The following is a 26,276-nucleotide window of genomic DNA, read 5'->3' on the forward strand; positions in this document are numbered from 1 at the left end:
CCTGGAAGGTCTCTGGTTCCCACACACCTTACCTGCGCTGTCTCAGCCTCTACCCTGGGTCTCCCCTGGGCTGGATAGAAGTGGCAAGCTTTGCTTTTCTCTCCTGGGGAATGCCCAGGCTGGAAGGGGCTGGCTAGTGACTTCCTACTCTGCACGTGTAGGCCACAGTGATGCAGGTGTGTGGGATTTACAGATAAGGAAACCGAAAGTGGAAAGTGCTTCAGGAGTGCTGTCCCTGCTGTCATGGGCTCAGCGGTTAGATGACAGAATGCCCCTGAAACCATCTGAGAAAATCTGACTATTGGTAGGGATTCCTCGGCAACAGGCAATTTCAGACAACAAGCCTAAGTAGTGGGAGGAAGTCCGTACAAAGGGCTGGTTGCTGCGGGGGTTGGGGGGCGCCCGGGTGGCTCAGTCGGTGAAGCATCCGACTTTTGGCTCAGGTTGTGATCTTGCGGTGGTGAGTTGGAGCCCTGCATCAGGCTCTGTGCTGACAGCTCGGGGCCTGCAGCCTGCTTCGGGTTCTGTGTCTCCCTCTGTCTCTGCCCCTCCCCCGCTCACACTCTGTCTGTCTCCGAAAAATGAATAAACCTTTAAAAACTTTAAAAAAAAAAAAAAAGCATTTGAGGGGCGCCTGGGTGGCTAAGCGTACAGTTTCAGCTCAGGTCGTGATCTCACGGTCCGTGGGTTCGTGCCCTGCATCAGGCTCTCTGCGGGCAGCTTGGGGCCTGCTTGGGATTCTCTCTCCCCCTCTCTCTCTGCACCTCCCCCACTTACGTGCCGCATGCTCGCGCTCTCACTCTCAAAAATACACATTCAACAAAGCACTTCAACATTGAATTCAGTTCAATATCAAGTCCCATCAGTATCAGCTGTGCTGATTTCCTTTCCGTGGCTGTTCCCCCCTTTCAGAGCCCACTGGCGGCGTCAGGGGCCTTGACAAAAGGAACGGAATGTGGGTCACCATGACCCATTTCCATCTCAAGTTTGAAATTAATCGTGGTGCTCTGGGGACTTTGGGCTGTCATCCAGCTGAACAGCAGGCACCCCCACTCCCAGCGCCCTGGTTTTTGATGCTCACCAAGGTCAGTTACGCAGTCCCCCTTGGAGCCCCCCCCCCCCCCCGCCGAAGCACTGGCATTGCACACAAGTGCACAGGCACACATCAGGGAGGCGGATGTCATCTCTGGGTGTCATATACAATTTAGATATGAGAGGAACTGAGCCAGCCGTAAGCCGGCGGGGCTAAGGCAGTTGGAGTAAGAAAGCTAAGACCAGGTTTGCTCGAAGGCTGGCAATCTGGGCTCAGAGCCCAACTCTACTGCTCACCGAACTGTGGAGGGCAGGCTAGTGGTTACCTTCTCAGAGGCTGTTTCCACATGTGTGAGACGGGGGCTGTCTGAGTACCTGCTTCATGGAGTTGTGTACAATAAAAAATGCAAGTGTGTGTAAAATGCTCAGCCTCTTCTGGCACAAGCGCTTGGGAGATGGTTGTTGCTATTTTAAATTATGTCATTACTATTGTGAAGAGGTCAGATTAGTGGTTTGAGTTGGGACGTTGTTCAGGGAATTGAAGAGGAGGGATTTCTCCAAAGGGGCCGTCCTCCCAATTTATATGGAAGAAGGGCCAGAGGGCACAGAGTGGGGTTTGGACAAGTCCTTTCTGCTAGTGCTGAAAGAAACATTGTGAGTGTGTGTGTGTGTGTGTGTGTGCGCGCGCGCGTGCGCGCGCGTGCGTGTGTCGGGGAGGGGGGTGGAGAGGCAGAAGATACCAAGCCCAGGGGAATAAAGGAAGGGAGGGACAGAGCTGGGACAGAGCTGGTCTAAATGCAATGGTGCAGGGAGGGGCGCCTGGGGGGCTCAGTCGGTTGAGCATCTGACTTCTGCTCAGGTCATGATCTCGTGGTCTGTGAGTTCGAGCCCCCCCATCAGGCCCTGTGCTGACAGCTCAGAGCCTGGAGCCTGTTTTGAAAGATTCTGTGTCTCCCTCTCTCTCTGCCCTTCCCCCACTCATGCTCTGTCTGTCTGTCTCTCCCTCTGCAAAAATAAATAAACTTAAAAAAAAGAGCAAAAATTTAAAATAAATAAATAAATGCAGTGTTGCAGGGAGTGAAACTGACCAGGAGCAGGGAAGGAATGGGTACAAAGTAGCCCGCTGTGTTCAGATACCTCATTCTGTGAAACCCAGAGATTTGTCTTTGCCCTGTCTTTGTTTTTTCTTTCAGCAGGCACTCCAGTTCTGCTTGATCTCCTTTGAATCATAAACTCTTTTACCACACTAAAGAACCTCTCCCTCAGAAAATGAAACATCAAGATATATGCATAGACACAACTTCCAATTTTAGCGGTTTCTCGGGTCCTAGGTTAAACGCTCTTATTTTCAACTATTTTCTAAATGGGGCCCACAGCTTCTGAATATTCATTCAGGTAAACTCTTACACATACTTCAGAACCCTGCTCAAATGTCCCCTCTTAAACAGAGCTTTCTACCATGCCCAGATCAGTTGGGCAGCCCTTCTTCGCACTCTCCTTGTTTATCCCTATATTAGATCCCATAATCTATAAAATACTGTAATTACTCATTTCTGGTTGGTCTTCTCTACTAGACTGGGAGCTCGTATTTAGCTATCTTACTCAGGTTTTTTTTTTTATCCCTTTTTAAAATTTTTATTTAGAGAGAGGGAGAGAAAAAACGAGTGGGGAGGGGCAGAGAGAGGGAGAAAGAATCCCAAGCAGGCTCTGCACGGCAGGCGCAGAGCCCGACGCAGGGCTCGATCTCGCGAACCATGAGATCTTGGTAGAAACCAAGAGTCAGACACCCCACCGACTGAGCCGCCCAGGCGCCCCATAGCCTACTCATTTTTCAGTCCCAGTGCCTAGCACAGAAATGGTGACAGAATGGAGTACGAATGAAGATCATGAGTTCCGGCTTGACTTGCAGAGAAATCTTCTCTACCTTCTGTGAATGGGAGAAAAGAATGGGAAGCTGTATGTGGTGGAATTTCTTGTGGGAGTTCTGCCAGTCTGCCAGGACAGCTGTGCGCCAGCCTGCAGACCCAACAGCCACTTTGGCTCTCAGAAGATAAGGAATTGTCAACACGAGTGGAGTAATTGGGAAGATCTGGTGGGAAAGTCGCCTTGGCCTCGTAGATTTCCCCCATCGATTAGATAAGGGAGTGTGTAATTGGCAGGGTGCTGGCAGGGAAGCATGCTTTGAAGTTTCAGGGTGATTCTGCTCCGGAATGGCTCTGGTCCCTGGGTGGCCGGGTGACAGCGATACTCCAGGTACCCAGGGATAACCTACCTGATCAAGGGCAGGAGAGGATAGCTGCTCTTCGGACGGCAGACGGCCCCTGTCTTTTTCCCTAGAGGTGGCAGGGGGAGGTCCCTTGCCCCTGCTCCTTTCTGGGGCCCATCTGGATGGAGTGTCAGCCCCCACAAAAGCTCTGGTCTCTGGCAAGAGATATGGCTTGGAGACTTCGAGCTTGGAGGGCAGGGGCCCAGCTGCCGGAAGGCACCTTGGGGTCTACTGGTTGGAAACTCCTTCTCTACGGCACTAACCCTTGGTGAGGGCCGTGGATACTGTGCTGTGGCTCATTTACCGAGAACACACTCAGCGGGCTTGGGAGGGGGCCGATCTCCCGTTTCCCCATGAGAGATCTCAGGAGGGCAGTAAAGCTCCTTCTGAAATGATTTCGTTTAAAAGCTTCTGACAAAGAGCCAGCACACTGCCTTCCACATTGCGCCTTCACCCTCCAGAATTCTCCCGCTGATCTCCTTTCTTCCCCTACCTCAGCCCCGCGACAGAGGTGGGAAGGTATTAGTTCAACCATTTTATGGATGGGGAGATCTCGCTTTATTTGCTGATGCGGGGGTGGGGTGGGGTGGGGTGGGGGAAGGGGTTGTTTGAAAAGTGGAGTTTGTTCCGGCCCCAAGGCTCTCAACTGCAGGGGCAGACAACATTCCCCATCTTCCCCAAACTTCTAAAGTTTTTCGGCTGGCTAAATAATTAGGTTGACATAAGACAGATTAAGAGGAGAAAAACAAGCTTCTTATGGATGAGAGCCCCATAAAAATAGGGGACTCCCTGGCAAGCAGGTAGTCGAGGCTGAGAGATCATAACCAAGCTAAGGAGAAGAGGGGAGAGGTGTGGGGCTTGGGAGGAGAGGAGGAAGACATTTCACAGGAAGATGAGAAGGACAAATACTTGGTAAATATTCTCCAGGCCATGCAGATAAGTCTTTCCGATATAAAAAGCTATCTTTGGTAACAGCTCTCTTCCTGGTACAGCCACCCCCGCCCCCATCTAAATTCTTTCAGGTAGTTAAGGGGAAGGTACAAAGCTCTTCTTGAGTCGGCTGAGCCCTGATTGTCTTTAATCTCGAAATAACGCACATGCCCGAGCGGCCCATTCTAGGGTGACGTATTCTGCTCCCGTCAATCCCCGAAAGACCCAACTTAGGCTCTTTGTGTCCACACGAGAGGATAAATGGTCTCCGTGGAGGCAGGCTATGAAGACTTCCCCAGAATGCCAGGGCAGTCCTGATGTGCTGTCTGCCACCCGCCCTGAGTCATACTTCACCGCCTTGACAAAGGTGGTAAGATTTCCAGACATCCATTTCTGGGTGCAGGGGCAGATCCCTCGGTGGAGAGAGCTGAGCCTGCGGTGGTGGTGTAATGGCTCATGTCACGTCCCCAGGGGAGTTAGCAGCGGGGTGACCACATCCACCGTAGTCCCCAGATGCCCAGAAAGGTCCTGTTGTTCCTCTGTGGGCATAACTGAAGCTCTCCAACTGCTTGGGAAATGCTTGGGGCTTGGCGAAGCACAACGCACTTTCTTCCTCACGGAGTACTTTTTCCTGCTCTCCACGTTGCACGGCCTGTTTATTTGGAGCGAAACTGAATCCATCTGTTTGGGGGCCTGGATTGTCTTGATCCTCTGCGGCGCGGTTTCCTTGAAGATTGTTCGGGGCCCCGGGGGACGCCTGGGTGTCTCAGGTGGTTAAGTGTCGGACTTTGGCTCAGGTCGTGATCTCGAAGTTCGTGAGTTCGAGCCCCGCATGGAGGTCTCTGCTGTCAGCGGTGAGCCTGCTTCAGATCCTTTGTCTCCCTCTCTCTCTGCCCCTCCCTGCTCGCTCACACACTCTCTCTCTTTCCCTCTCACTCAAAAATAGACATTGAAAAAAAGATTGTTTGGGGTCCCCAAGTTTTGGATCTTTTGCCTTGGAAGGAGGATACCACATCTTGCCGCAAGATAGTATAAACTCCTAAGGGACTGTGTTTCCATGGCTCCAGGAAGGATGTGTGGATACAGGTGGGAGAGATGGCCTTCCCGTCCTTTAGGTAAAGCTGTCTTCCCAGGAGTGAGAAAACACACACTATCCTCTGAGGGTCTGCAAAGCAGAGATGAGGGTTATATTCTTCCCCTCGTGGTTCCCCATTAGGAATCAGCCGTGGCTCTTTGGGGGGGCCAGCATATGGAGGGGCTTCCGGTCTCTCCCCGAGCTCCTTCCCTTGAGAAACGGACTCTCTCAACCCCTGTTGGCCTGGTGTTGTCTCTGTACCTTCATATCAAAGGAATGTCAGAGTCCCGTGCTCAGGGAGGCGTACAGATTTGGCCCCAACCTTGTTGTTTCCTTTTCAGCACAAAACAGAGAAGGGCTTTTCTCCAAAGAGCCTATTCTAGCACTTTCTCGGGGGTGGCAGGAAAGGCATTGTGCTAAGACACCTGAAAATCACAAAGACACTGAAGACCTGTGGTATTTTCTGGAGAGCCAGACCAAAGGCCAGGCTGACAGGCGACTTGGAAGGTAGGCATTTATCTGCTCTCCTTGGAAGAAATCCCAGCATATATTCGGTGGCATCTGATGCAGCCAGGATTGTGAGGTGTGTTAATTCTACGCCCCGGCAGTATACGTGTCCTTTATGCTGCATGTGATTTTGGGGGTGAGGGGATTCTCTGTGCCACACTGATATACTTACACACACACACACACACACACACACACACACACACACACAGTGTCTGATGACTGGAAGTCTCCAGTTAGAATCATATTTCTTTAAGTACAAACTTTCAGCTATACAATGAATAAGGTCTGAGGATCTTTTTTTTCCTTTCTAATGTTTGTTTATTTTTGAGAGAGAGAGTATGAGTTGGGGAGGGGCAGAGAGAGGGAGACACAGAATCTGAAGCAGGCTCCAGGCCCTGAGCTGAAGCACAGAGCCCGACGCGGGGCTCGAACTCAAGAACTACGAGATCGTGACCTGAGTTGAAGTCGGACGCTTATCTGACTGAGCCACCCAGGTGCCCCTTTAATTAAAAAAAAAAAATTTTAATGTTTTTATTCATTTTTGAGACATAGAACATGAACAGGGGAGGGGCAGAGAGAGAGGGAGACACAATCTGAAGCAGGCTCCAGGCTCTGAGTTGTCAGCACAGAGCCCGACATGGGGCCCAGACCCAAGAACCTCAAGATTATGACCTGAGCCAAAGTCCAACTTTGCTTAACCAACTGAGCCATCCAGGCACCCCTGAGGATCTTAGGTAAACATGATTATATCTGATAGCATTGTATTGTATAATTGAAATTTGCCAAGAGGGTAGAACCTACGTGTTCTCTCGCACACGAGAGAAACACGAGGTTCATTAAACCGATGGTAGAAATACTTTCACAATGCACACATACATCAAATAACCATGATGTCTCCTTTAAATATCTTACAATTTCAGGGGCTCCTGGGTGGCGCAGTCGGTTAAGCGTCCGACTTCAGCCAGGTCACGATCTCGCGGTCCGTGAGTTTGAGCCCCTCGTCGGGCTCTGGGCTGATGGCTCGGAGCCTGGAGCCTGTTTCCGATTCTGTGTCTCCCTCTCTCTCTGCCCCTCCCCCGTTCAAGCTCTGTCTCTCTCTGTCCCAAAAATAAATAAATGTTGAAAAAAAATTTTTTTTAATATCTTACAATTTTATATGTCAGTTGTACCTCAAGTAAGCTGAAATAAAGCAAAAATTAGAAAAATCAGATAAGCAAACAACAAAGAATAGACTTGTATTTCTTTAGCTTAAGCCCCCTGTTCTTGTTAAACTGTCAAGAACATTGGAGCTTCAGGTTCTGGGCATTTTGGTGGGGAGACTCTGGGAAAGACAACCGGAGGAGTTGGGGGGTCCAGAGTGTGCTTTGCAGAAGCCCCACCAAGAGGTAGAGTTGAGGGAAGAGTGTCCAGGATAGAGAGAAAACAAACTTCACAAATCAGTAAGGGGTCTGCTTGCTCTGCATTTTGGGTTTCTTTTCTTTTTTCTTTTTCTTTTCCTTTTCTTCTTCTTCTTCTTCTTTTTCTTCTCCTCCACCTCCTCCTCCTCCTCCTCCTCCTCCTCCTCCTCCTTCTCCTTCCTCTCTTTCTTCTTCTCCTTCTCCTTTTTTTCTTGAGAGAGAGAGAGAGAAAAGAAGAATCCTAAGCAGGCTCCACACTCAGCGTGGAGCCCGATGTGGGACTCCATCCCACAACCCCTGGGATCATGACCTGAGCCAAAATCAAGACTTGGTTGCTCAAACAGCTGAGCCACCCTGGCGCCCCTTGGGTTTCTTTTAAAACTGGAGGCATTATCTTGTTTGTAAACAATATGTCCTAATGCCTTTAAGAAGTTATCGTACAAGGGCACCCAGCTCACATGGGCTCTTGATCTCGGGGTTGTGAGTTCGATCCCCACGTTGGGTGTAGAGCCTACTAAAAAAAATTTAAAGACATACATAACATTTATTCATACGTAAATACTTTAAAAATAGGAAGTGATTGTACAGTTTATGATGGAGATGCCTGCTCTGGGAACCCGAGAAGACTGTGCACGGGCTCACCGTGTGGGTGCGGTTTGAACTGCATCTTCTGGAGAGAGTCCATAGCTTCCGTGAGAATCAGAGAGTTCTGAGGAGGCGGAGCCAGGAGACCTGGCCTGAGTCTCTGAAGCATTCACAGTTCAGGGTCAGTGGCGCCTTTACCCCCGCCCCCCCCCCCCCACCCCCAGGGCCCAGGCACTGAGACAGACCGGCCTGCTCTAGGACTCGGCTGCCCATCCCAGGCTTTGAAAGGCCCTTCTGCCATCATGTGAGCCCCATCCTTCAAAAGGCTTTGTGCCTCCTTTGGGCTTAGGAAAGAAAAGCTAACAGTTGTTCTGGCCATCAAAGTAGACCCTTAGAAAAATACAGAGAAATGTAGCGAAGGAAATAAAAATCAGTCATAATCCTGCTAACGAATTTTGAGGTGTTCCCTTCCAGGTTTTCTCCTTTCCTTTTGTGCCCTTTTTTTAATGTTTATTTATTTATTTGGGGAGAGAGAGAGAGTGGGGAGGGGGCAGAGAGAGAGAGAGAATCCCAAGCAGGCTCTGTGCTGCCAGACCCCGACGCGGGGCTTGAACCCACAAACCATGAGATCATGACCTGAGCCGAAGTCGGACCCTTAACCGACTGAGCCACCCAGACGCCCCTCTTGTGTAGTTTTTAAGAGAGAGTTGAGATCACAGCGTGTCTATGAATAGAGCCCTTTTCACTTAACATTACATCATAATCCTCTTGCTTGCCATTAAAAAGCCTTCATTAGCATCGCGTTCAGCGGCTTAACGACGTTCTGTTGTACGTCCATGCTAGAACTAACACCCCCATTCTTCTCGCGTTGGGCATTTGCATCGTTCCTAGCTTTTTGCTCTAATAAATAATTCAGTGAGAAGCCTCTTTGGGCAAGAGGCCGTGCTCACGTTTGAGATCATTTCTCTATGATAGATTTCTAGAAGTCTCTTGTGCGTCGCGAGGATACCGGGAGGTAAGAGGTTGCTGAGACCCGCCCGCGAAGCGTGGACGTTGCTGACGACCACGGGCGGTGAGGCCGGGCCAGGCCGCAAGTTTGCCGGGCTCCTGCCCGGAGCTCGACGCACCTCTGGGTGCCGTGGGTGGAGTGGAGACTTAGGAAGTCAGAACCAGTCTTTATCTCTGAGATTGTGGCTGTGTGGTGTGGACTCACAGCGCACAGAAATAGCCTCAAGGAAGAGGTCCCGTGTCTCAGATCCTTGGGGCAGCCAGGCACGAGTTTCAGACCCCGATAGGGGCTTTTGGTGTGTGTTCACCCGGCATTTTCTGGAAAAGGAGCTTTCATCACCTCAGGATCTTCCATCTGTAGAGCTGCGAAGCCTCACCCACTTAGTGACGGTTTGGGGTGTGTGGATGGGAAGTAAAATGAATTTTCTCCATTTATTTTTTCTTTTACTGTTTCATTCTATGGGGTTTTTTTAATAATAGAAAAAATACGATAAACTTCTCATGTGCCATTAAGATGACCGTCTGGGGGGGGGGGCGCCTGGGTGACTCAGTTGGTTAAGTTGGTCCGACTCTTGGTTTCGGCTCAGGTCATGATCTTGCGGTTTGTGGGTCCGAGCCCGGCATCGGGCTCTGTGCTGACAGCTTCGGGTTCTGTGTCTCCCTCTCTCTCTGCCCTTCCCCCCACTTGCACTCTCTCTCTCTCTCTCTCTCTCAAAAATAAATAAGTATTAAAAAAAAAAAGACAGGGTCCTGGCTAGGGCGACCTTGAGGTTAGGGGGCAGGAGAGGCCATCGCCCACACCCAGCAGGCGCCAGGCAGATATTGGCAGCATGAGTCACCTGTCCGTGCAGCGACCTACCAATCCGTTCGCATATAAATCTGCTCCTGCCAGCACAAGCCACTGTTACGTGAGCCTGCTGCCTACAGGATCGTGTTATCAGAACATGACGTGTTGTAAGCGTGTGGCATTTTTGGTAATACCCACCAGTGTTTTCTTATCCCTGTGCCAAAGCCTCAGCCCTCAACTGGTTGCTAAGAGTTAAAGGCGCTTCTTACTGGTCATTCCTGGTCATCCGAAGAGCCAGCCAGCTCTGCCAACATGGAAAAGTCAAGGAGACTTTTCCAACATGGAAAAGTCAAGTGGTCACTGCGTGGCTTCTGGCCCTTTCCCTGCGGGGCCAGAATGAAACGTGCATGTGGCAATGGACAGCCATCACGCATATTTATTTTCTACAACCTGGTCTGACCACGTCTGTCGTTTGGCCATGAGAGCCACGTTCTAGGGTGCGGGCTTGTCCGGGCATCTCCGCTGGACAGACGCCTACACTAGCAGGACTTCCACAGAACCCGATCTCAGTTCAGCTTGTCGTTAGAGTTCATGGATTCTGTCAGGTTGAGGGCCAACAGCCAGCACAGCTGTGTCTCATTGCTCCGTTTCCCTTGTGGATGTCCCCTGTCTGTGGAATCTCCCCTGTCTGGAGAGTACAGGTCTCTACTGGAAGGGTCTATGTGCAGAGTATCTAACACTTGACTGCTTCTATAGGTTTAGCTGACTCATTTTTCTTCCCTTGACTCTTGGCTTCTACAGAATAAATCCCTTTCCCACTGATTGCCACTCTCCTTCCCTTTGATCTTTTGTCTTCTCCAGACCCAGAATCACTGAGTCTCCCGAAGGGCTTGAATCCACCTGTAATTTTTGCACCCATTACAGTCATCATATCAAGCCTCATTGTTATTTGGCCCCAGGTGCATTGGCCAAAAGCACGGAACCCCACCATGAGACAGATGACAGGCACCGGCCACTGCACACCCCTCAGATCCAGGGACTACCCACTCTCCCCACCCACCCCCCCCCCCGCCCCGGTAAAGAGCAGAAACACCTCAACAAACGTATGTCTGACCACTGCCAGCCCTAATCCATAATACAAAAGAAACAAGCAGGTAACTTTCAAAATGTAATCCTTTGTTGGTGGTTGTAGGAGAGAGAGCTAAGTGTTTAGACCTTCAGAGGATATCATTAAGAAATTCTTCCTCATATTTAATCAGACTTGCCTTGGCTATGACTTAAGCTTACATATTCCGGTTCTGTCCAGACAGAGACACTCTTCTCTTCCCTACGTATGATATTTCTAATAATACATTTTTTAAAGTTTTCATTTATTTATTTTTGAAAGAGAAAGCATGAATGGGAGAGGGACAGAGAGAGAGGGAGAGAGAGAGAGAATCCCAAGCAGGCTCCACACTGTCGGCACAGAGACCAATGCGGGGCTCAAACCCACAAACCACGAGATCATGACCTGAGCCGAACTTGGGGACATTTATGCGACTAAGCCTCCCAGGCGCCCCTCCAGTGATACATTTTTAATAAATTATATTTTATAAACTAAAGCTATAAAACAGTTCATAGGTAGATATTTTTAATAAAACATGTAAGATGATCTTGTATACTTCAATAGGACTTATATTTTATATTTAAATATTTTATTTAAAAAAATTTTAATGTGTATTTATTTTTGAGAGAGAGAGAAAGAGACAGGGTGTGAATGGGGTGGGGGAAGAGGGAGAGGGAGACACAGAATCTTAAGCAGACTCCAGACTCTGAGCTGTCAGCACAGAGCCCCACAAACTGTGAGATCGTGACCTGGGCTGAAGTCACTTAACCCACTGAGCCACCCAGGTGCCCCTATTTAAATAGTTTAGATTTATCAATATTTGACAAGGAGCATATGTTTGTATATAAAATGTCCTAGACTTCTAGACACAAAGCATGAAATGAGGTGTTTTATATTCTATATTGATGTATATTGAAAAATCTCTCCGGGGCGCCTGGGTGGCTCAGGGGGTTAAGCCTCCGACCTCTGCTCAGATCACGATCACCCGGTTTGGGGGCCCAAGCCCTATGTCGGGCTCTGTGCTGACAGCTCAGAGCCTGGAGCCTGCTCCCCATTGTGTGTCTCCCTCCCTCTCTCTCTCTCTCTCTCTGCCCCTCCCCGACTCACACTCTGTCTCTCTCTCCCAAAATAAATAAACATTAAAAAAAAAAATCTCCAAAATAGAGCCTATTTAACTATATTAAAATAAGCCAATATTTAGTTGATTTAATTTGGCTTCATACTGAAGGAATTCGACTCAAATATTTAATTATACCGTAGAGTAGATCTTAAACATACCTTAGGTTCTGTTACTTTTGCCTAAATAACTGGCGCTACGGGCTCTTTTCAGACTGGAAAGCGGGGATCAGGTCAGGTCTGGCGCGCTCGCTGCAAGGTTAGCATCCGGGGGCCACAGCGCCCCCTACCGCCGCGCACGCCCGCGCCCTCACGGCTGTGTTTGCTCCCGCCCCGCAGGCATCGGCAAGAACGTCATCTGCGACCGCACGGCCACGCCGCTGGACGCCTTCCGCATGATGTCGGCCGCCCACTACTACCCCAAGCTCATGAGCATCATGGGCAACGTGCTGCGCTTCCTGCCGGCCTTCGTGCGCATGAAGCAGCTCATCGAGGAGGGCTACGTGGGCGAGCTGCTGGTGTGCGAGGTGCAGGTGCACGGCGGCAGCCTGCTGGGCAAGAAGTACAACTGGAGCTGTGACGACCTGATGGGCGGCGGCGGCCTGCACTCGGTGGGCACCTACATCATCGACCTGCTCACCTTCCTGACCGGCCAGAAGGCCGTCAAGGTCCACGGGCTGCTCAAGACCTTCGTCAAGCAGACGGACCACATCAAGGGCATCCGCCAGATCACCAGCGACGACTTCTGCACCTTCCAGATGGTGCTGGAGGGCGGCGTGTGCTGCACCGTCACCCTCAACTTCAACGTGCCGGGCGAGTTCAAGCAGGACGTGACCGTGGTGGGCTCGGCCGGGCGCCTCCTGGCGGTGGGCACGGACCTGTACGGGCAGCGCAACAGCGCCCCCGAGCAGGAGCTGCTGCTGCAGGACGCCACGCCCGTCAGCAACTCCCTGCTGCCCGAGAAGGCCTTCAGCGACATCCCCGCGCCCTACCTGCGCGGCACCATCAAGATGATGCAGGCCGTGCGCCAGGCCTTCCAGGACCAGGACGACCGGCGCACGTGGGACGGGCGGCCGCTCACCATGGCCGCCACCTTCGACGACTGCCTGTACGCCCTGTGCGTGGTGGACACCATCAAGAGGTCCAGCCAGACGGGCGAGTGGCAGAACATTGCCATCATGACGGAGGAGCCCGAGCTGAGCCCCGCCTACCTGATCAGCGAGGCCATGCGCCGGAGCAGGATGTCCCTGTACTGTTAGCACGGACTGGGGGACCCAGGGGGACTCAGGTCTTCAGCGTGGAGCCCGGAGAGGGGGAGGGCGTGCTGGGGCAGAGGTGGCCGCGAGGAGTGCGGGGGCGGGAAGGTGGAGGGGCAGGGTGAGTTAAGCGGCGCCTGGGAAGGTGAACCCCCAGCCTGGGTGAGGGGCACCTAATAAGACTGTCGGCTGGCCGAGCCAACAGCCCGGGAGTGTTCAGGGGGCCTGTTCTTCCCGAGATCACCCCTGCGGGGCGTTTGCATGAGGAGGAGGTGGCTTAGCCTCTGTGGCCCCCTTACCATGAGAAGCAAAGAGGGGGTGCTTTCCTCCTCCCTCAGCCCTCCCCTACCCATCGGCCTCCTTGGCAAGCCAAATGCTCCCGCGACCCAGTGGCCAGCTCAGTGGGTGCCGGCTTCCCGGCCACCTGCCTCTGGCGGGAGAAGGCAAATCCTCACCCGTCCGCAGAAGCCTGTTAGTCTGGGGGGAGGCGAGGGTGCAGTGGGCTAATGAGAAAGCTCAAATTCCGGAAGGCCACTTAAAATATCTGGAGGAAAAACTACTTGGTAGCAGAGTGAACAGTGTGCTTGATTGATTGGTTGTCCTCATAGGAAGCGGGAGGGTGTGTCTTCCTAATTGGTACCTTGCCCTGCGCCCCGCCCCCAGATGGGATAAGGGCGAGCCGGGAATAGCAAGTAAGCCCAGAGGAGAGCACCAGAACGCAGGCTGCGTGGAAGCAGAGTAGGCCGAGAATAAACAATAGCCCTTTGGGTTTGGCATCAATTACAAAGCGGCGGGGAGCTGCCTTTAATCCTGTTTCCGGTGGGGTAGAACTAAGTGTAAAGGGATGTGGTGCTCAAGTGTCCTCTCCGGTGGCTCTCCAGTCAAGGGCACAGCCTGAATGGGTCAGACCACAAGCTCCCCAGCCACCCTCGCATGCTGCGGGCCCCATTTGTTGCAGTGGGGTTGTCCCAGCAGATGGGAAAGGGAGCCAGCCCTTGGCGGGCTTTGGCCTCCAACACCCGTGTCTCCTACCAAGCCGGCAAAGGACTTTTAGGAGATTCACCCGGCTTTGTGAATTTAAAAGGGAAGCCTTCGGTTCCACGCAGATATAATCGTCTTCCCTTAAAAAAAAAGAAAAAAGAAAATGTCAAGGGTGTTTCCTTAGCTTTGACCTTTGCTTTCAGGATTCTGACACCTGCAAGTTTTTGAATGGGTATTAAAACAGAAGGACAATTAAGGGACATCACTTTCAGTGTTTCTAATATGGGGTGTTAGAGCCACGGAGGGGTATCTTCACGTAGGGTTGAGAAGGGTCACGTTGGGGGGAAAAACGTATTTTTCCCCTCCTTGGTCTCTTGTCTCCCTTGTCACACCCTGATTACAGAGAGCTATTACTGGAGATGACAGACGGCTGCAGGCTTGGAGTGGGGTGGTTGCAAAGGGGAACTGTTAGAGATGCACATGCGCGCGCGCGCACACACACACACACACACACACACACACACACAAGGGTTTGTCAGTCCTCACCACCACCAAATGTCGCTGAAATAGCTCTTAAAAATTCAGACCTCTCTTGAAAGAAACACCAAGTCAAACATTTTGAAACTGGGAAATTATCCTTAATCCTTCACCCCCCCCTCCCCCATTAGACACTTGTCAGGGTTGACTGGGGAAGACGAGAACTTCTGAATCTCCATAGCTTTTGTTCACAGGTCACGGAAACCCAACGGTTGTCTTTGGCACACACCTGAGGTTTAGACGTCTTTTCAGATGAAAAGGTAGGGGTAGAAGGGAATTTAAGGGGCCGAGAGCCCCCCCCCCCCCCCCCCCCGCCCCAGGCTCTGAGGAGGCAGAATCTGGAAATGAACAGTATATATAGTCCATTGTATTCTCCATTCTCCTCCCAGGGTCAATACACTGTGATGCCCAGGCTGCCCGGGGGGTGCTTGGCGGGCATGTCCAAACACCGCAGGAACGTTGGGTCATTTTCCAGCCCAGTGAGGAAGGATTGCCTTCCCCAGAAGAGTCACCCCACTGCTGCCACACGGCTAGGCGAGCCAGCCGGAACTCTCCAGGGTATGTTATGGTCCCTGACATCATTACTTCGTGGTGAGCATGCTGGCTGTCGTAGCTACCAACTCAAAACCAGAGATTTGGTAGCATGGATGTGCCCCAGTAATAGTGGGAGCAGACAGCCGTGCCGTGGACTCTGTTGGTTCAGGTTCTCCTAAATTGCCTTCTGGAGAAATAACTTTTGTAGGAACTGAGTGGAAAGAATTTTTTTTTTTTTCTATCTAGCCTGAAAGGCTGTGATTAAAGATGAAGGGAAAGAAAACTTAGATTAAACTCTATGGGTCTCATTTTTCTAAGTCGTTTATAATCTAAGTAGGGATATTCCACGGGGTTTAATTTTATGTTTCTGTACTTAACCCAAAGACTTGGGAAGTTGTTTTTATTTTCTTCCAGAGGCCTCTGAGTCCTGTGATAAATAGTGTCTAAAACACAGATTCTCGTGTGAGGCTAGGGGATATAGAAAGAATATATATTCTTTAACAGAAGCATGAAAAATATTTTAGTGAGTGTTCTCAAATCCTACCTACTGAAATGCATGTAGCAGGTAGACACAGGAACGAGAGGAAGAAAAGACCTAGGTAGTTCCTTTTTTAAATACAAAAATTCCCGGAGATGAGTTTAAGGTATTTCTTTCGTGCTCTTTTTACCCCCGAACTACCACTTGGCAAACCTCGATTGCGAGCCGCAGCGGGCAGCTGAGATCTCAAGCTCCCCACGGGGCTCGCTGGGGCCAAGCCCCAACGCCGACTCGTGCGCTCTGGGGTCTGGGTTCCGTCAGCACCACTTTGACCCAGGATGAAGCCCCGAGCAGCCATCCAGCCCTTGTCTGCTTTGGTTACTGTGTTTCAAAGATCCGGTGTCCCAGAGGCACCGCCCTTAGGGTCTCACATTTAGTCCCTGCGGCTTGATTTGTTCCCGTTTTTCTGGGGACGCACGCCTCTGGTCCTGGAAATGTTGGCTCGTGCCACTGATTGGGGGGGGGGGCACCACGGGTTCTCACCTGGCATTCACAAGGGCTGGGGACGCTCTGGGCTTATTTGAAAAGTTTGGATTCTCTTGAGTGCTCTTCTGGAGAGCAAGTCTATGACCACCGTCAGCTTTTCTCTGACGCCCCCTCTTGGGGGGAGAGACGTCGCAGGGTACCACACACACTCCTGATCTACTAGGCGGGAAATATCTGTGTGTCACATGTACGTGGACCCTGCGGTGGCAGCCGTGGCTGACTCCGCTTTAAGCTGAGCTTCTCCCGGCTCCCTTCTCCCGTCTGCAGAGAGCCATCCAAGCATCCTCTGTGCACCAACATTTCTTGATCATCCACCGTGCGCAGGGTATTTTAGGTGAATGATCTCGCTTAATGCGCTCAGCAACCCCGAGGCATTGGCTCTCGTTCTTCCCATTACACACGTGAGAAAATCGAGGCTCTGAAAGGAAGAGTGACTTGCGCACAGTCACCCGGGTCCAAAGCTTGTCTTCTCCAAACCACGCTGCCTCCCACGGAGAGAGGTGCGTCCCCCCGAAGTTGTCGCCAGGCAGGAAAGCACTCCTGGCTGAACACTGAGGGGGCTGTCCTCACGCCCTGTGGCGCATCCGGGACTCATGCCGGGTGTGACTTGTGTGGGGCTCTACACCACTGCGGTCCGTACCCTCCCGCTGAGCAGAATGCCACATTTGATGTTCTGCCAGCAGGTTCCTGACAGGGCTGCGAATAGAAGTAGTCGGTGTTTCTGCCCCTTCCAAAATGGAAAGAGCACTCAGCTTCCTTCCTTGAAAATCGACTTGCTGAGTCGATTTCCATCGTCGGTGATGCAGCAAACCGAGGAGCTGGGGATTTTCAAGACGTCATTGGCCGACCGTCATAGGTGGCCTTGGATCTTGCCCTTGGTGGTCTAACAGCGGCACGTGTTCTTCTCAGGGGGTGGGGCTTTTCCAGTTCATTTGCTTGTGACTCCGATTTTACCTGTGCGTTTTGCCTTCACACCTGCGCACTCTGTCAACTCTCTTCATCTTGGCTCAGAGCCGCAGCTGTTGAATTTGACCTGGGTCGGAAATTAGGTCTCCGGGAGGATCGCCTTTTATTGTGGCAGGGTTGGGGGGGAAATGGCAGCACGCCGGGGAGACATCCCGGGGAGGAAGGAGCTCTGTTTGTCTCTGAAGGGATGTCAGAGCCCCAGGTACTCACATCCTGTTGTCACAGCCCCAAGAGGTTCGGTGACAGCAGAGGTCACCCCCGCTTCTTCGGACCTGCATTCTAAGTCCCTTGCGGCTGCACATAGCACCGTCAGGGCTCTCAGATGGGGACAGGGAGGCAGAGAGGTGAAATGACTCGTCTGAGGTCCCCCGGCTAGTGGGTGAACGAGCGACAATTACAATTCAGACCTGTGACGACCGTATTCACCCAGCTGCTGTGGTTGCATCCATTTCTTAGCAACTCCATTAGGTCTTGAATGTCCTCAGAAACTGGCTGCTCTGCGTTTCCATCGTGATCGTGGTGCGAACAGTTATCCGTAGTCGGTGTTCTACGTGGCAAGGATGGGGGACGCAACACCACCTTTGGGGTTTCCCGGGGCCCGCTCTGCTTCTGTGGCCCTCCGCTCCCCTCCTAGGTGCAGAGTCAGGCCTCCTGCTTCACCTGTTGCCTCCTATTTGTTGGCCATCAGAGCCCTGAAGTTTTACAGGGCGGAAGCCATGACCTTGGAGAGCTCGTTGAAAACAAACTCTCAGAGCCCGTGCGCTCCAGTCCTTTTTGGGACAGGGAGGAGGGGAGGGGGGCCATGAAAGGAAAGCCGTGTGCGTCTGCAGTGCGGCTTCAGTCTTAAGCAGCAGCTGGCATGTTCTACCTGGCCTGTCCGCACCCCCCACCCCCACCCCTGCCGCTGCCCCCCCCGCCCCCCCCCCCCAGGCAGGGAAGCCGGCCAATGGCAGTGCTGAGTCTCCAGGGACGACCCTGACTGAGTCGGGCTCCCAGGACCTCCCGCAAGAGGAGCGAAGTCCTCCCGCGCTGCCGTCAGGGGTGATGAGCTCGGTGGTCTGAGCCTGGAGGTGAGGCCAGCACCGTAGCCAAGTGACCACAGCCGTTAGCAGCGGAAGGCGGTGGCCTCCTGAGCCTTCTCTTCCCCAGGTCAGTCCCTATTTCCTGGAGCGAGGGCCCCCGAAGCCCCTGGCTCTTGGCCAGGCTACTAAAGTGTTGCACTGCTGAACCATCTTGAATCTGTTGTGCCCTCTTTTTGCTGAAACCAGCAGCAAGTAGAGTAATCCCAAGACGCGTCGCATGCAGTAGTAGCTCTCCGCTTAGTGAAGCGTCAAAAGCTGGCCTGGGCCAGTGTGGGCAGGGCCTACCGCGTAGCCGTAGGGTCGTGCTGTTTCTGTCACTCCCCGTCCTGATCTCTGCTGTCCTCTGCAGCCGTCACAAGGGCTAAGCCGTCACAAGGGCTAAGCCGTTGGATGAGCCCCCATGGTTTCTCCTTATAAACGCAATGACCTACCTGTGACTCTGGTCTAACCCCAGGTTGAGAAACAAAACAAAAGCAAGTGACCCCACCAGCTACTTTGTGCCCCTCCTTCTCCTTCAGGCATCCGAACATATTTAAATATATTTAGTATTCTGCCCTGTGCCTTGCCCAGGGGAGGGAGAAGTTTCTAGCAATTATGGCTTTCTGTTTGCTGCCTGGTGCTTTTACTACTTCTTTTTCTTCTTTTTCTTTTTTTTTTTTTTTTAACCCAAATTACATTTGTTTGGTTGGTATTGTCAAGTATGTATTTATTGTGTTTTACAAACATGAGTATATATATATATGTATGTATATGTATAAAACCAAACTTATATATAAAAAGTCAAGGCATGTATACTAGATATTTTAAAGAGTTATTTATCAAGGGGAAAAGATGTGTGTTATACAGTAAACAGAGTCTATATTTTATATATAATGTAGATAGCAAAAAATAGCTTATAAATTATAGAAGGTTTTGGTTTTCTTTTTTTATTATTAAAGGCAAAAAGAAAAAGGAAAAAAAAAAGGACAATGAATGCAACTGTTTGTAGTGTTTTTAAGGCCAAACTTACTGTGGGAGGAGATGGTCCCTGCGGTGGAGCGGTGGGGGGGGCGGTCCTTGGGCCATGCAGTCTGAGCTCCAGACCCAGGAGCTGATAGATGCCCACTGTTGCTGCTGCAAGACTCAGGGGACCGTGGTTAGCATCGCTCAGCCAGCTGGCATGTGCCACCTTACACATGGCCTTTTGCTGCCCTCCCCGACCTGCATTGGTGGGATAAGGAAATGAAGTAGCCAATAAAGATGGAAGAGAAGCTACAATTCCTTCTGTTTTCCTGTTCTTAGACCCGGGTGCTCTGGCTCATGACTTAGGTACCTGGCCAGTCTGTGGGCTCTGAGGCAAGAACATGGGTGGGAAGGAATGATGGTGGTACCTCTCGTGTGTGTGTGTGTGTGTGTGTGTGTGTGTGGTGTGGGGGATGCTGTTCATGTGTCAGCATCCGTGAAACTGACCGTGGGAATCAACTGTCCTAAAGATTCACTGAATGTTAGAACTGGAGGTGCTTTAGAGCAGTCTGGTACAAAACATCATTTTGGAAATGTGGAGGTGGAGGGGAGATAATCTACCTGAGGCCACCTGGCTGGGGGAGGGGGGGTGCTGAGGATGCCTGGAGGGCTGTGTGTGTGTGTGTGTGTGTGTGTGTATGTGAAAGCTTAGTCCGGACAACAAGATGACAATGTAGACTTTACAATGGGGGAGCGGGTTTTAGAATTCTATTATTTTAATACCTTAACCTAATATCTCACACCAAGCTCGGAAAGATACTCTAATGGGCCCAACAAGAGCATCCTTACAAGAGCATCTTTGCTTAATTCGTTGTCAGCAGCATGTAAGAGCAACCATCTTGGATGGAGCTCAGCCTAATGAGATTCCCCATGGATGGGCTGGCTTTTCCTTTCCACCTCCTGCTGTCTTTCCACTTCTCTGCACATAGATAGATCTTACGGTCCATGCTTTCCCATCACTTAAGAACAGTTAGGAGGGGCGCCTGGGCGGCTCAGTCGGTTAAGTGCCAGCTCTCAATTTCGGCCCAGCCATGATCTCACGGTTTGTGGGATCGAGCCCCGCGTCGGAGTCTGCACTGATAAGCGCAGAGCCTGCCCGGGATTCTCTGCCTCTCTCACTGCCCCTTCCCCACTCATTCTCTCTCTAGAAATAAATAAACGTAAAAAAAAATAGGAATTAGACATAATTTCACAAAGCCGCAATCTCGTCATTCACTCCTTCACGAGCAGGCCCTGATGTTAATGAATTCAGATCGCAATCCGTCCATTAAGACCGTTGGACAGCCTGCCTCTCCATGGATTATTACAGTGCACGTGTAACACGCACATCTTACGGCACTGCGGTAAATCAAGGACCTGTTCTGAAGGTTCTGAAGAAGGCAGTAAGGATAAGTGCTTTGCCAAAGCTAAAGGTGCCATCTGCCCGAGTATAAGGGATGGTGGTGATGGGGTCTAGTCGTCCGGGCACCAGAGTGGCCTGACACCCGGCCCTGATGGGAGACTGCACTCACCTTAGCATTTATGCACCTTTGCAATCCAGGAGCCATTTGTGCCTCTACACATTTGGAATCTCCTAGTGATGTTGGTTTCTTTCCATTCAAGCCCATTTCCTGTTTTGTAAACCAGGGATTCTACTGCCTCGTATGACATCACAGGACCCGACAAGCGTTGCTTTCACAGTCCTTCGGTCGTTGCTTAAAAAGAACGGATGCAATTGTGTTGCAAGGCATTCGAATCGTTTACAAGGGTAAAGGAAGAGAAACCTGCGTGTCCACCTATGCCCACCCACCTCTCGGCGCTGCCCTCCGCCCGCTGCTGCACACGCGCACACAGAACCATTTTCCCATTTCTCTTCTCACCTGCTTTTTTATCTGGTGCATTCTTAGCACCTGTTGGGACAAGTCTGGCTGGTTCAGTCTGAACATCAAAATCACTGCACCAATTATTATGAGAATCACACCTATACAAAGTATGCAGGATTCTGTACAGAAACGAGAAAGATAATTTCACCTCGGTCTAGAGAGCAGGCTCCCATGTTACGAACCCACGGGCCACGTTACTCTTGCCTAAGCAGAAAAGATCCCTCCGCCTAGATATCCCTGGGCGGGTACACTCTGCAGTCACAGTGCCCCCTGCTGGAAGGCTGTCCGAGACAAGGACGAAAAAGACGCCCCCGCAGAAGAGTTTGGGCCAATTCACAACCAGATAGACAGTTTTACAGCCTACTTAAGCCAAAACCTCTGCAAAAAAGCTGGTACAGAATATTTAAAATCCTTTGCCTTGTGCATTCAAGTTCAGACTTCTTCTGCACCTACATCTGCCGGCTAAATTCCCAAGACTTGAGCTGTAACAGCCTGAGAGCACAGCTGGGGGCCAACCACGGCTCTACAAGACGTGCTCCCCACATCTCAACCCGTCGTTGGATTTCCTCTAAAGCGTCATCCTAATTCTGGTTAACACCTTGCTCTCCTGCTTTTACACAGGTTCTGGTCGCCTTGTATCATTTGGAACCCTCTCTCTTTAGGAATGCGTGAAAATGAAGGACTCAATAATTTTTTAGGACCCCTTCTTGGGCAGTTCTAGATTAATTCATTTCTTGGTCAATGACTGGCACACTGACGGGTGTCAATCCCAGAATCGCAGTCTGGATCGTATACGTATGTGCATCCCATTGTCTCTGGCTCATTCATCATTGGCCATCAGGAAGGAGGGGACCCCTAAGAGCGTCTTGTGTGGCTGCAGATACGGACAGCATGTCCACAGCCCCCAAGGCTCTAAGCAGTCCTCAGTCTGGAACTCCCCCGAGGCACTAACACCCTTTTTAGAGAGCACCAAGGGGTCTAAATCAGAAGTCAGAAGTCAGACAAGGGCTGTGGGCTGTTTGAGGCTGCCTTTGGAAGGAGGAATCACTCCAGACTACTCAAAATCCAGGCCCAGGAAGCCATGACAGCCAGTGAGATAACAAGGGTCAGGAGTGGGGTGGGGAGCAAGACCAGAGCCCCCCACTGTCCCTCTAAGCCTTCAGAGGCTGCTTGTCCGGGATGTGGGAGCTAACAGGGGAGCCCGGAGAAGTCAGTCAGTCACTCCTCAACATGCCAGGCTGAGTCTGCACTTGACATTCAGGTTCCTGCCATGAAACGGTGGAGAAGAGCTGGCCTGGAAAGAACAGCCGTGTATCAATCTGGCTGTGACGGACTAACACTCTACGGATCACTGATGAAGCGCGTGGGAGGCAAGGGAGGGGGAGGGGAAAGAGAAGGGGGAGCTGGCAGTCATGGGGGGCAGCGAGGGGAAGGGAGGGCGGCGGCTGGGCAGGGGGAAGGGAGTGGGAGTTCGTGCCCAGGGTAAAAGCAGATGATGGGGAAAACAGATGAAAGGCCAGAGTTATGCACGTAAGATAGGGAAGGTTCTAGAGGTAAGTAACTGTTACATGAGGTATCTGAAATATGGTTCCTCTGTGACTGGCAGGCCTCATCTGTGCTCTGAGAACAGCTTGGGTGAGGGCGAGGAGAGCAGACAAAAAGGAATGAAGGAGGAAGTCTTACGGGAACCTTAAAAAGGCTGGCTGACTCGCCTCTAGAGCGGCTCAGAGCAAGCTGTTGGCATTCGCTGGACAATTTCCAGGGCCAGCCTCTGTGTTAAATGGGCACCAGACGCCAAGTGTATCTTGGATGCCACCCTCCTTTCTTGGTGCTTTTCCCGTTTGCCACTCTCCCAAACCCGAAGTCTTCAAGGATTCATCATCTGCCGTCTCCCCCCTGCTGTCTCCCTCCTGGGCCCCGGGGACACACCCTCCACTGAAGAATCGGTTATTCAGCACCACCCCCCCTTTTTTTGTGCACACACAGGGTCTTTCGCCCCTCCTCAGCTTCCAAAGACCTTGGCCACCAGGACGCCACTCCCATCTGCCTCCGCCTCTGGTACCAGAGCGTTCTTGAAGGAAGTCCCCGGATGGAGTGGACCCAGCCCAGCAGGCCCGGCTGTTCATCGGCTACATCTAGTCCTGGCCTCTGCCATCTTGGACCCTTGGCTCGGTCCTCAGCTCTGACCTGGCTCCTCTCTCTCATCAGGTTGCCTGTGACATCCAGGTTTCTCCCTTCCCTGTTTATAATCACATGTTGCTTTCATTCATCCAAACCGAGGCTGCGTGATGAGAATCTACCTACCTGTTTTCCTGGTGACTTAGTATATATTGTTTCTTGGGGCGCCTGGGTGGCTCAGTCGGTTCAGCGTCTGACTTCAGCTCAGGTCATGATCTCGCGGTTCTCGGGTTCGAGCCCCGCGTCGGGCTCTGTGCTGACAGCTCGGAGCCTGGAGCCTGCTTCAGATTCTGTGTCTCCCTCTCTCTGCCCCTCTCCAGCTTGCACTCTGTCTCTCTCTCTCTTTCTCTCTCAAAAGATAAACATTAAAAAAAAAAAGACACTTTTTTAAAAGCCTACCCTGTGAAAGAGGTATACAATGAAAGTTAAAATCCCTTCCATCCCAGACCCACATTTCCACTTTCTAGAGGTAACCCCCACCAAGAATCTGTATCCTCTCCCTGAAGTTATCTGAGCACTCACACAAATGTTCTCTATGCTGTGCACACTGCTCTGTGTCTGGCTCTTTCTCTTAATAATGTATTTTTAACATCCTTCCGCATCAGCATATAAGATCGACCTCCTCCTTTTTATTTTTTTATTGTTAAAAAAAATTTTTTTTTATATTTTTATTTAGTCTTGAGAGACAGAGAGAGGCAGAGTATGAGCGGGGGAAGGGCAGAGAGAGAGGGAGACACAGAATCGGAAGCAGGCTCCAGGCTCTGAGCCGTCAGCACAGAGCCCGACGTGGGGCTCGAACTCACGGACCGTGAGATCATGACCTGAGACCAAGTCGGACGCTTAACCGACTGAGCCACCCGGACACCCCGGCCTCACTCTTTTTAATGGCTTTCTAAAAAGAAATCTACATTAAAATTCTCATTAAAAGATTTTATTTTTTTTTAATTTTTTTTTCAACGTTTATTTATTTTTTGGGACAGAGAGAGACAGAGCATGAATGGGCGAGGGGCAGAGAGAGAGGGAGACACAGAATCGGAAACAGGCTCCAGGCTCTGAGCCATCAGCCCAGAGCCTGACGCGGGGCTCGAACTCACGGACCGCGAGATCGTGACCTGGCTGAAGTCGGACGCTTAACCGACTGCGCCACCCAGGCGCCCCTCATTAAAAGATTTTAAAACTGGAGAGAGAGGGTGCTGATGGTTGTACAATCATGTGAACGTGCCAAGGGCCACTGACCGCTACCCTTAAAGATGGTTACGTTGGTCCATTTTATGTTTTGTGTACTTTACCAAAACTTAAAACAAAAAAAAATTTTTTTAAGCTTTCCAGGTGACGGAGCCTCCTCCTCTGTATCTCTTTCCCTGATCAGGTCAGGGGACGCCTACTCTCATAAGCCTCTTTGCCGCCACCCAGAGCCCTGTCGCGCTGGAGAACCTGCAAGCCAAGGATGATGTGTATTTCTTTACGGAAAAAGATGATCTCGTTTCTAGGGCGCGGCTGTTACCATGAGTGTTAGCCAGTATGAAAGGGTCCTCTCCGAAGCCTGTCAGAAGTCAGCAGAGAGCTGGTAGGCCCAGCACTTCTGAGGACAGAATCCTTTTCAGCTCTGGAATGCCTTTCATCCTCAGCGTTGAAAGCTTTGCAGAAATTAGGCCAGGGCTTGTGAAACAATTCAAGCCCGGGTCACAAACAACCCCCAAAGTTTGTGCTTAAAGCCTCCTTGTACTTTCTGTAACCGGCCTTTTGGCGTCCTTGACCCCGGCTAAAGGTATTAGAAAGAGCCTTTTCACAAGTGATATGTTCAGATAAGTTAAATCCCCTGAAATTCAACACCACGTGGTGTGTCTGTAGGGTGGAAACTACTTCCATCGATCCATACCCTGGGGCAGTTCAGATTTTAGGGAAAAAAAGCGGGTCCGGAGTACGGCACCGTGAAACCTACAACCCCAGCCGGATAGATTCCCCCAGAGCCTCAGTCCTTCTGTGTCACTCAGAGAAATCAACGAACAGCACGGCTTTGGCCGCAGACTGACGCAGGGCGCCAACTCAGACACTGGCCAAAGGGGCCGTAGTGACCTGGCAAAGTTACCGGGGGTCCCTAAATTCTTGTCTCTCCCTGTTAAGGAATCACTTAAAATCTCAAGTCTCAAAGTCTCAAGGCCTCCCACATTCGAGCAGCTTGGTTCTGTGGGTTTGCCCCAATCCCACCAGTAGGGTCGGACGGGGCGGGGGGGAGGTTATTCGGTTGGGGATTAGAATTCCCCCAAGCTTTGTGTTTTGTCACTCTCTAGAGCGTGACATTATGCTGTGCCACTGCGCACATCAACATCTCAGCGTTTTGTGGAAGGGATCTTGGGTTGGGTGAGGCACGGCTCTGGGTTTACAAGTGCATCGGAGATTAATAGCCGCCTCTCGAGAATGGCTCATCATGTAACACTCTCCCCCTGGGTCACCAACACCGTCAGCGCCTCTGTGACTTCTATTCCACTGCCCCCTCTGTCGGATTTTTACCAACTCACGCACGATTCCTTCCATTGTGGACTTGCCCGGCTCAGGCATGGTTCAGCGCGGAGACTCGGGATCCAGGGAGCAGCAGAGACTGCTGGTTAAATTCAGAGAACCAGGAGGCTGCCGCGCCCATTGTGTTTTTGTTTCACTGCTGCCTTTCCTCTGAGAGCAGATTGTTCTCAGACCTCATTCTGTGACCGAAGTCCTGGCAATTACCCTATAAGGTGCAGTAGAGGAGTCCAGACAAGCCCCACGGGGGAAAGACAGGCCCCGGATCTCCCTGTATCCTGCTTTTCTTGCTCTGGGTTACTGGCTTGCCACAACGCCTGATAATAGACCATTTATAGCCTTTTTAGAGCTGTTTGCGAGGATTAACTAGTTCTAGCATGAGTTTCAAGAGACTTTACTTGAAGCTAAGAAAAGCAATATGATCGGGGCGCCTGGGTGTCTCCGGAGGTTAACGTCTGACCCTTGGTTTTGGCTCAGGTCACAGTCTCAAGGTTCGTGAGTTTGCGCCCCGCAATGAGCTCTGTGC

The 26,276-nt window shown here is 51.3% G+C and overlaps 1 protein-coding gene across 1 annotated transcript in view; it reads left to right on the plus strand.

Moving 5' to 3' along the window:
- The window catches only part of GFOD1 (glucose-fructose oxidoreductase domain containing 1), a 120,266-nt gene extending 100,821 nt beyond the window's left edge, over positions 1 to 19,445 (plus strand). Inside the window, exon 2 of the mRNA XM_043590808.1 lies at positions 12,151 to 19,445. Coding sequence (XP_043446743.1) covers positions 12,151 to 13,070 — 920 coding nt within the window. The 3' untranslated portion in view covers positions 13,071 to 19,445. The remainder of the gene's footprint in view (positions 1 to 12,150) is intronic.
- Positions 19,446 to 26,276: the final 6,831 nt, after the last annotated feature.

This window comes from Prionailurus bengalensis, chromosome B2 (assembly GCF_016509475.1).
Source record: "Prionailurus bengalensis isolate Pbe53 chromosome B2, Fcat_Pben_1.1_paternal_pri, whole genome shotgun sequence".
Lineage (NCBI taxonomy): Eukaryota > Metazoa > Chordata > Mammalia > Carnivora > Felidae > Prionailurus > Prionailurus bengalensis.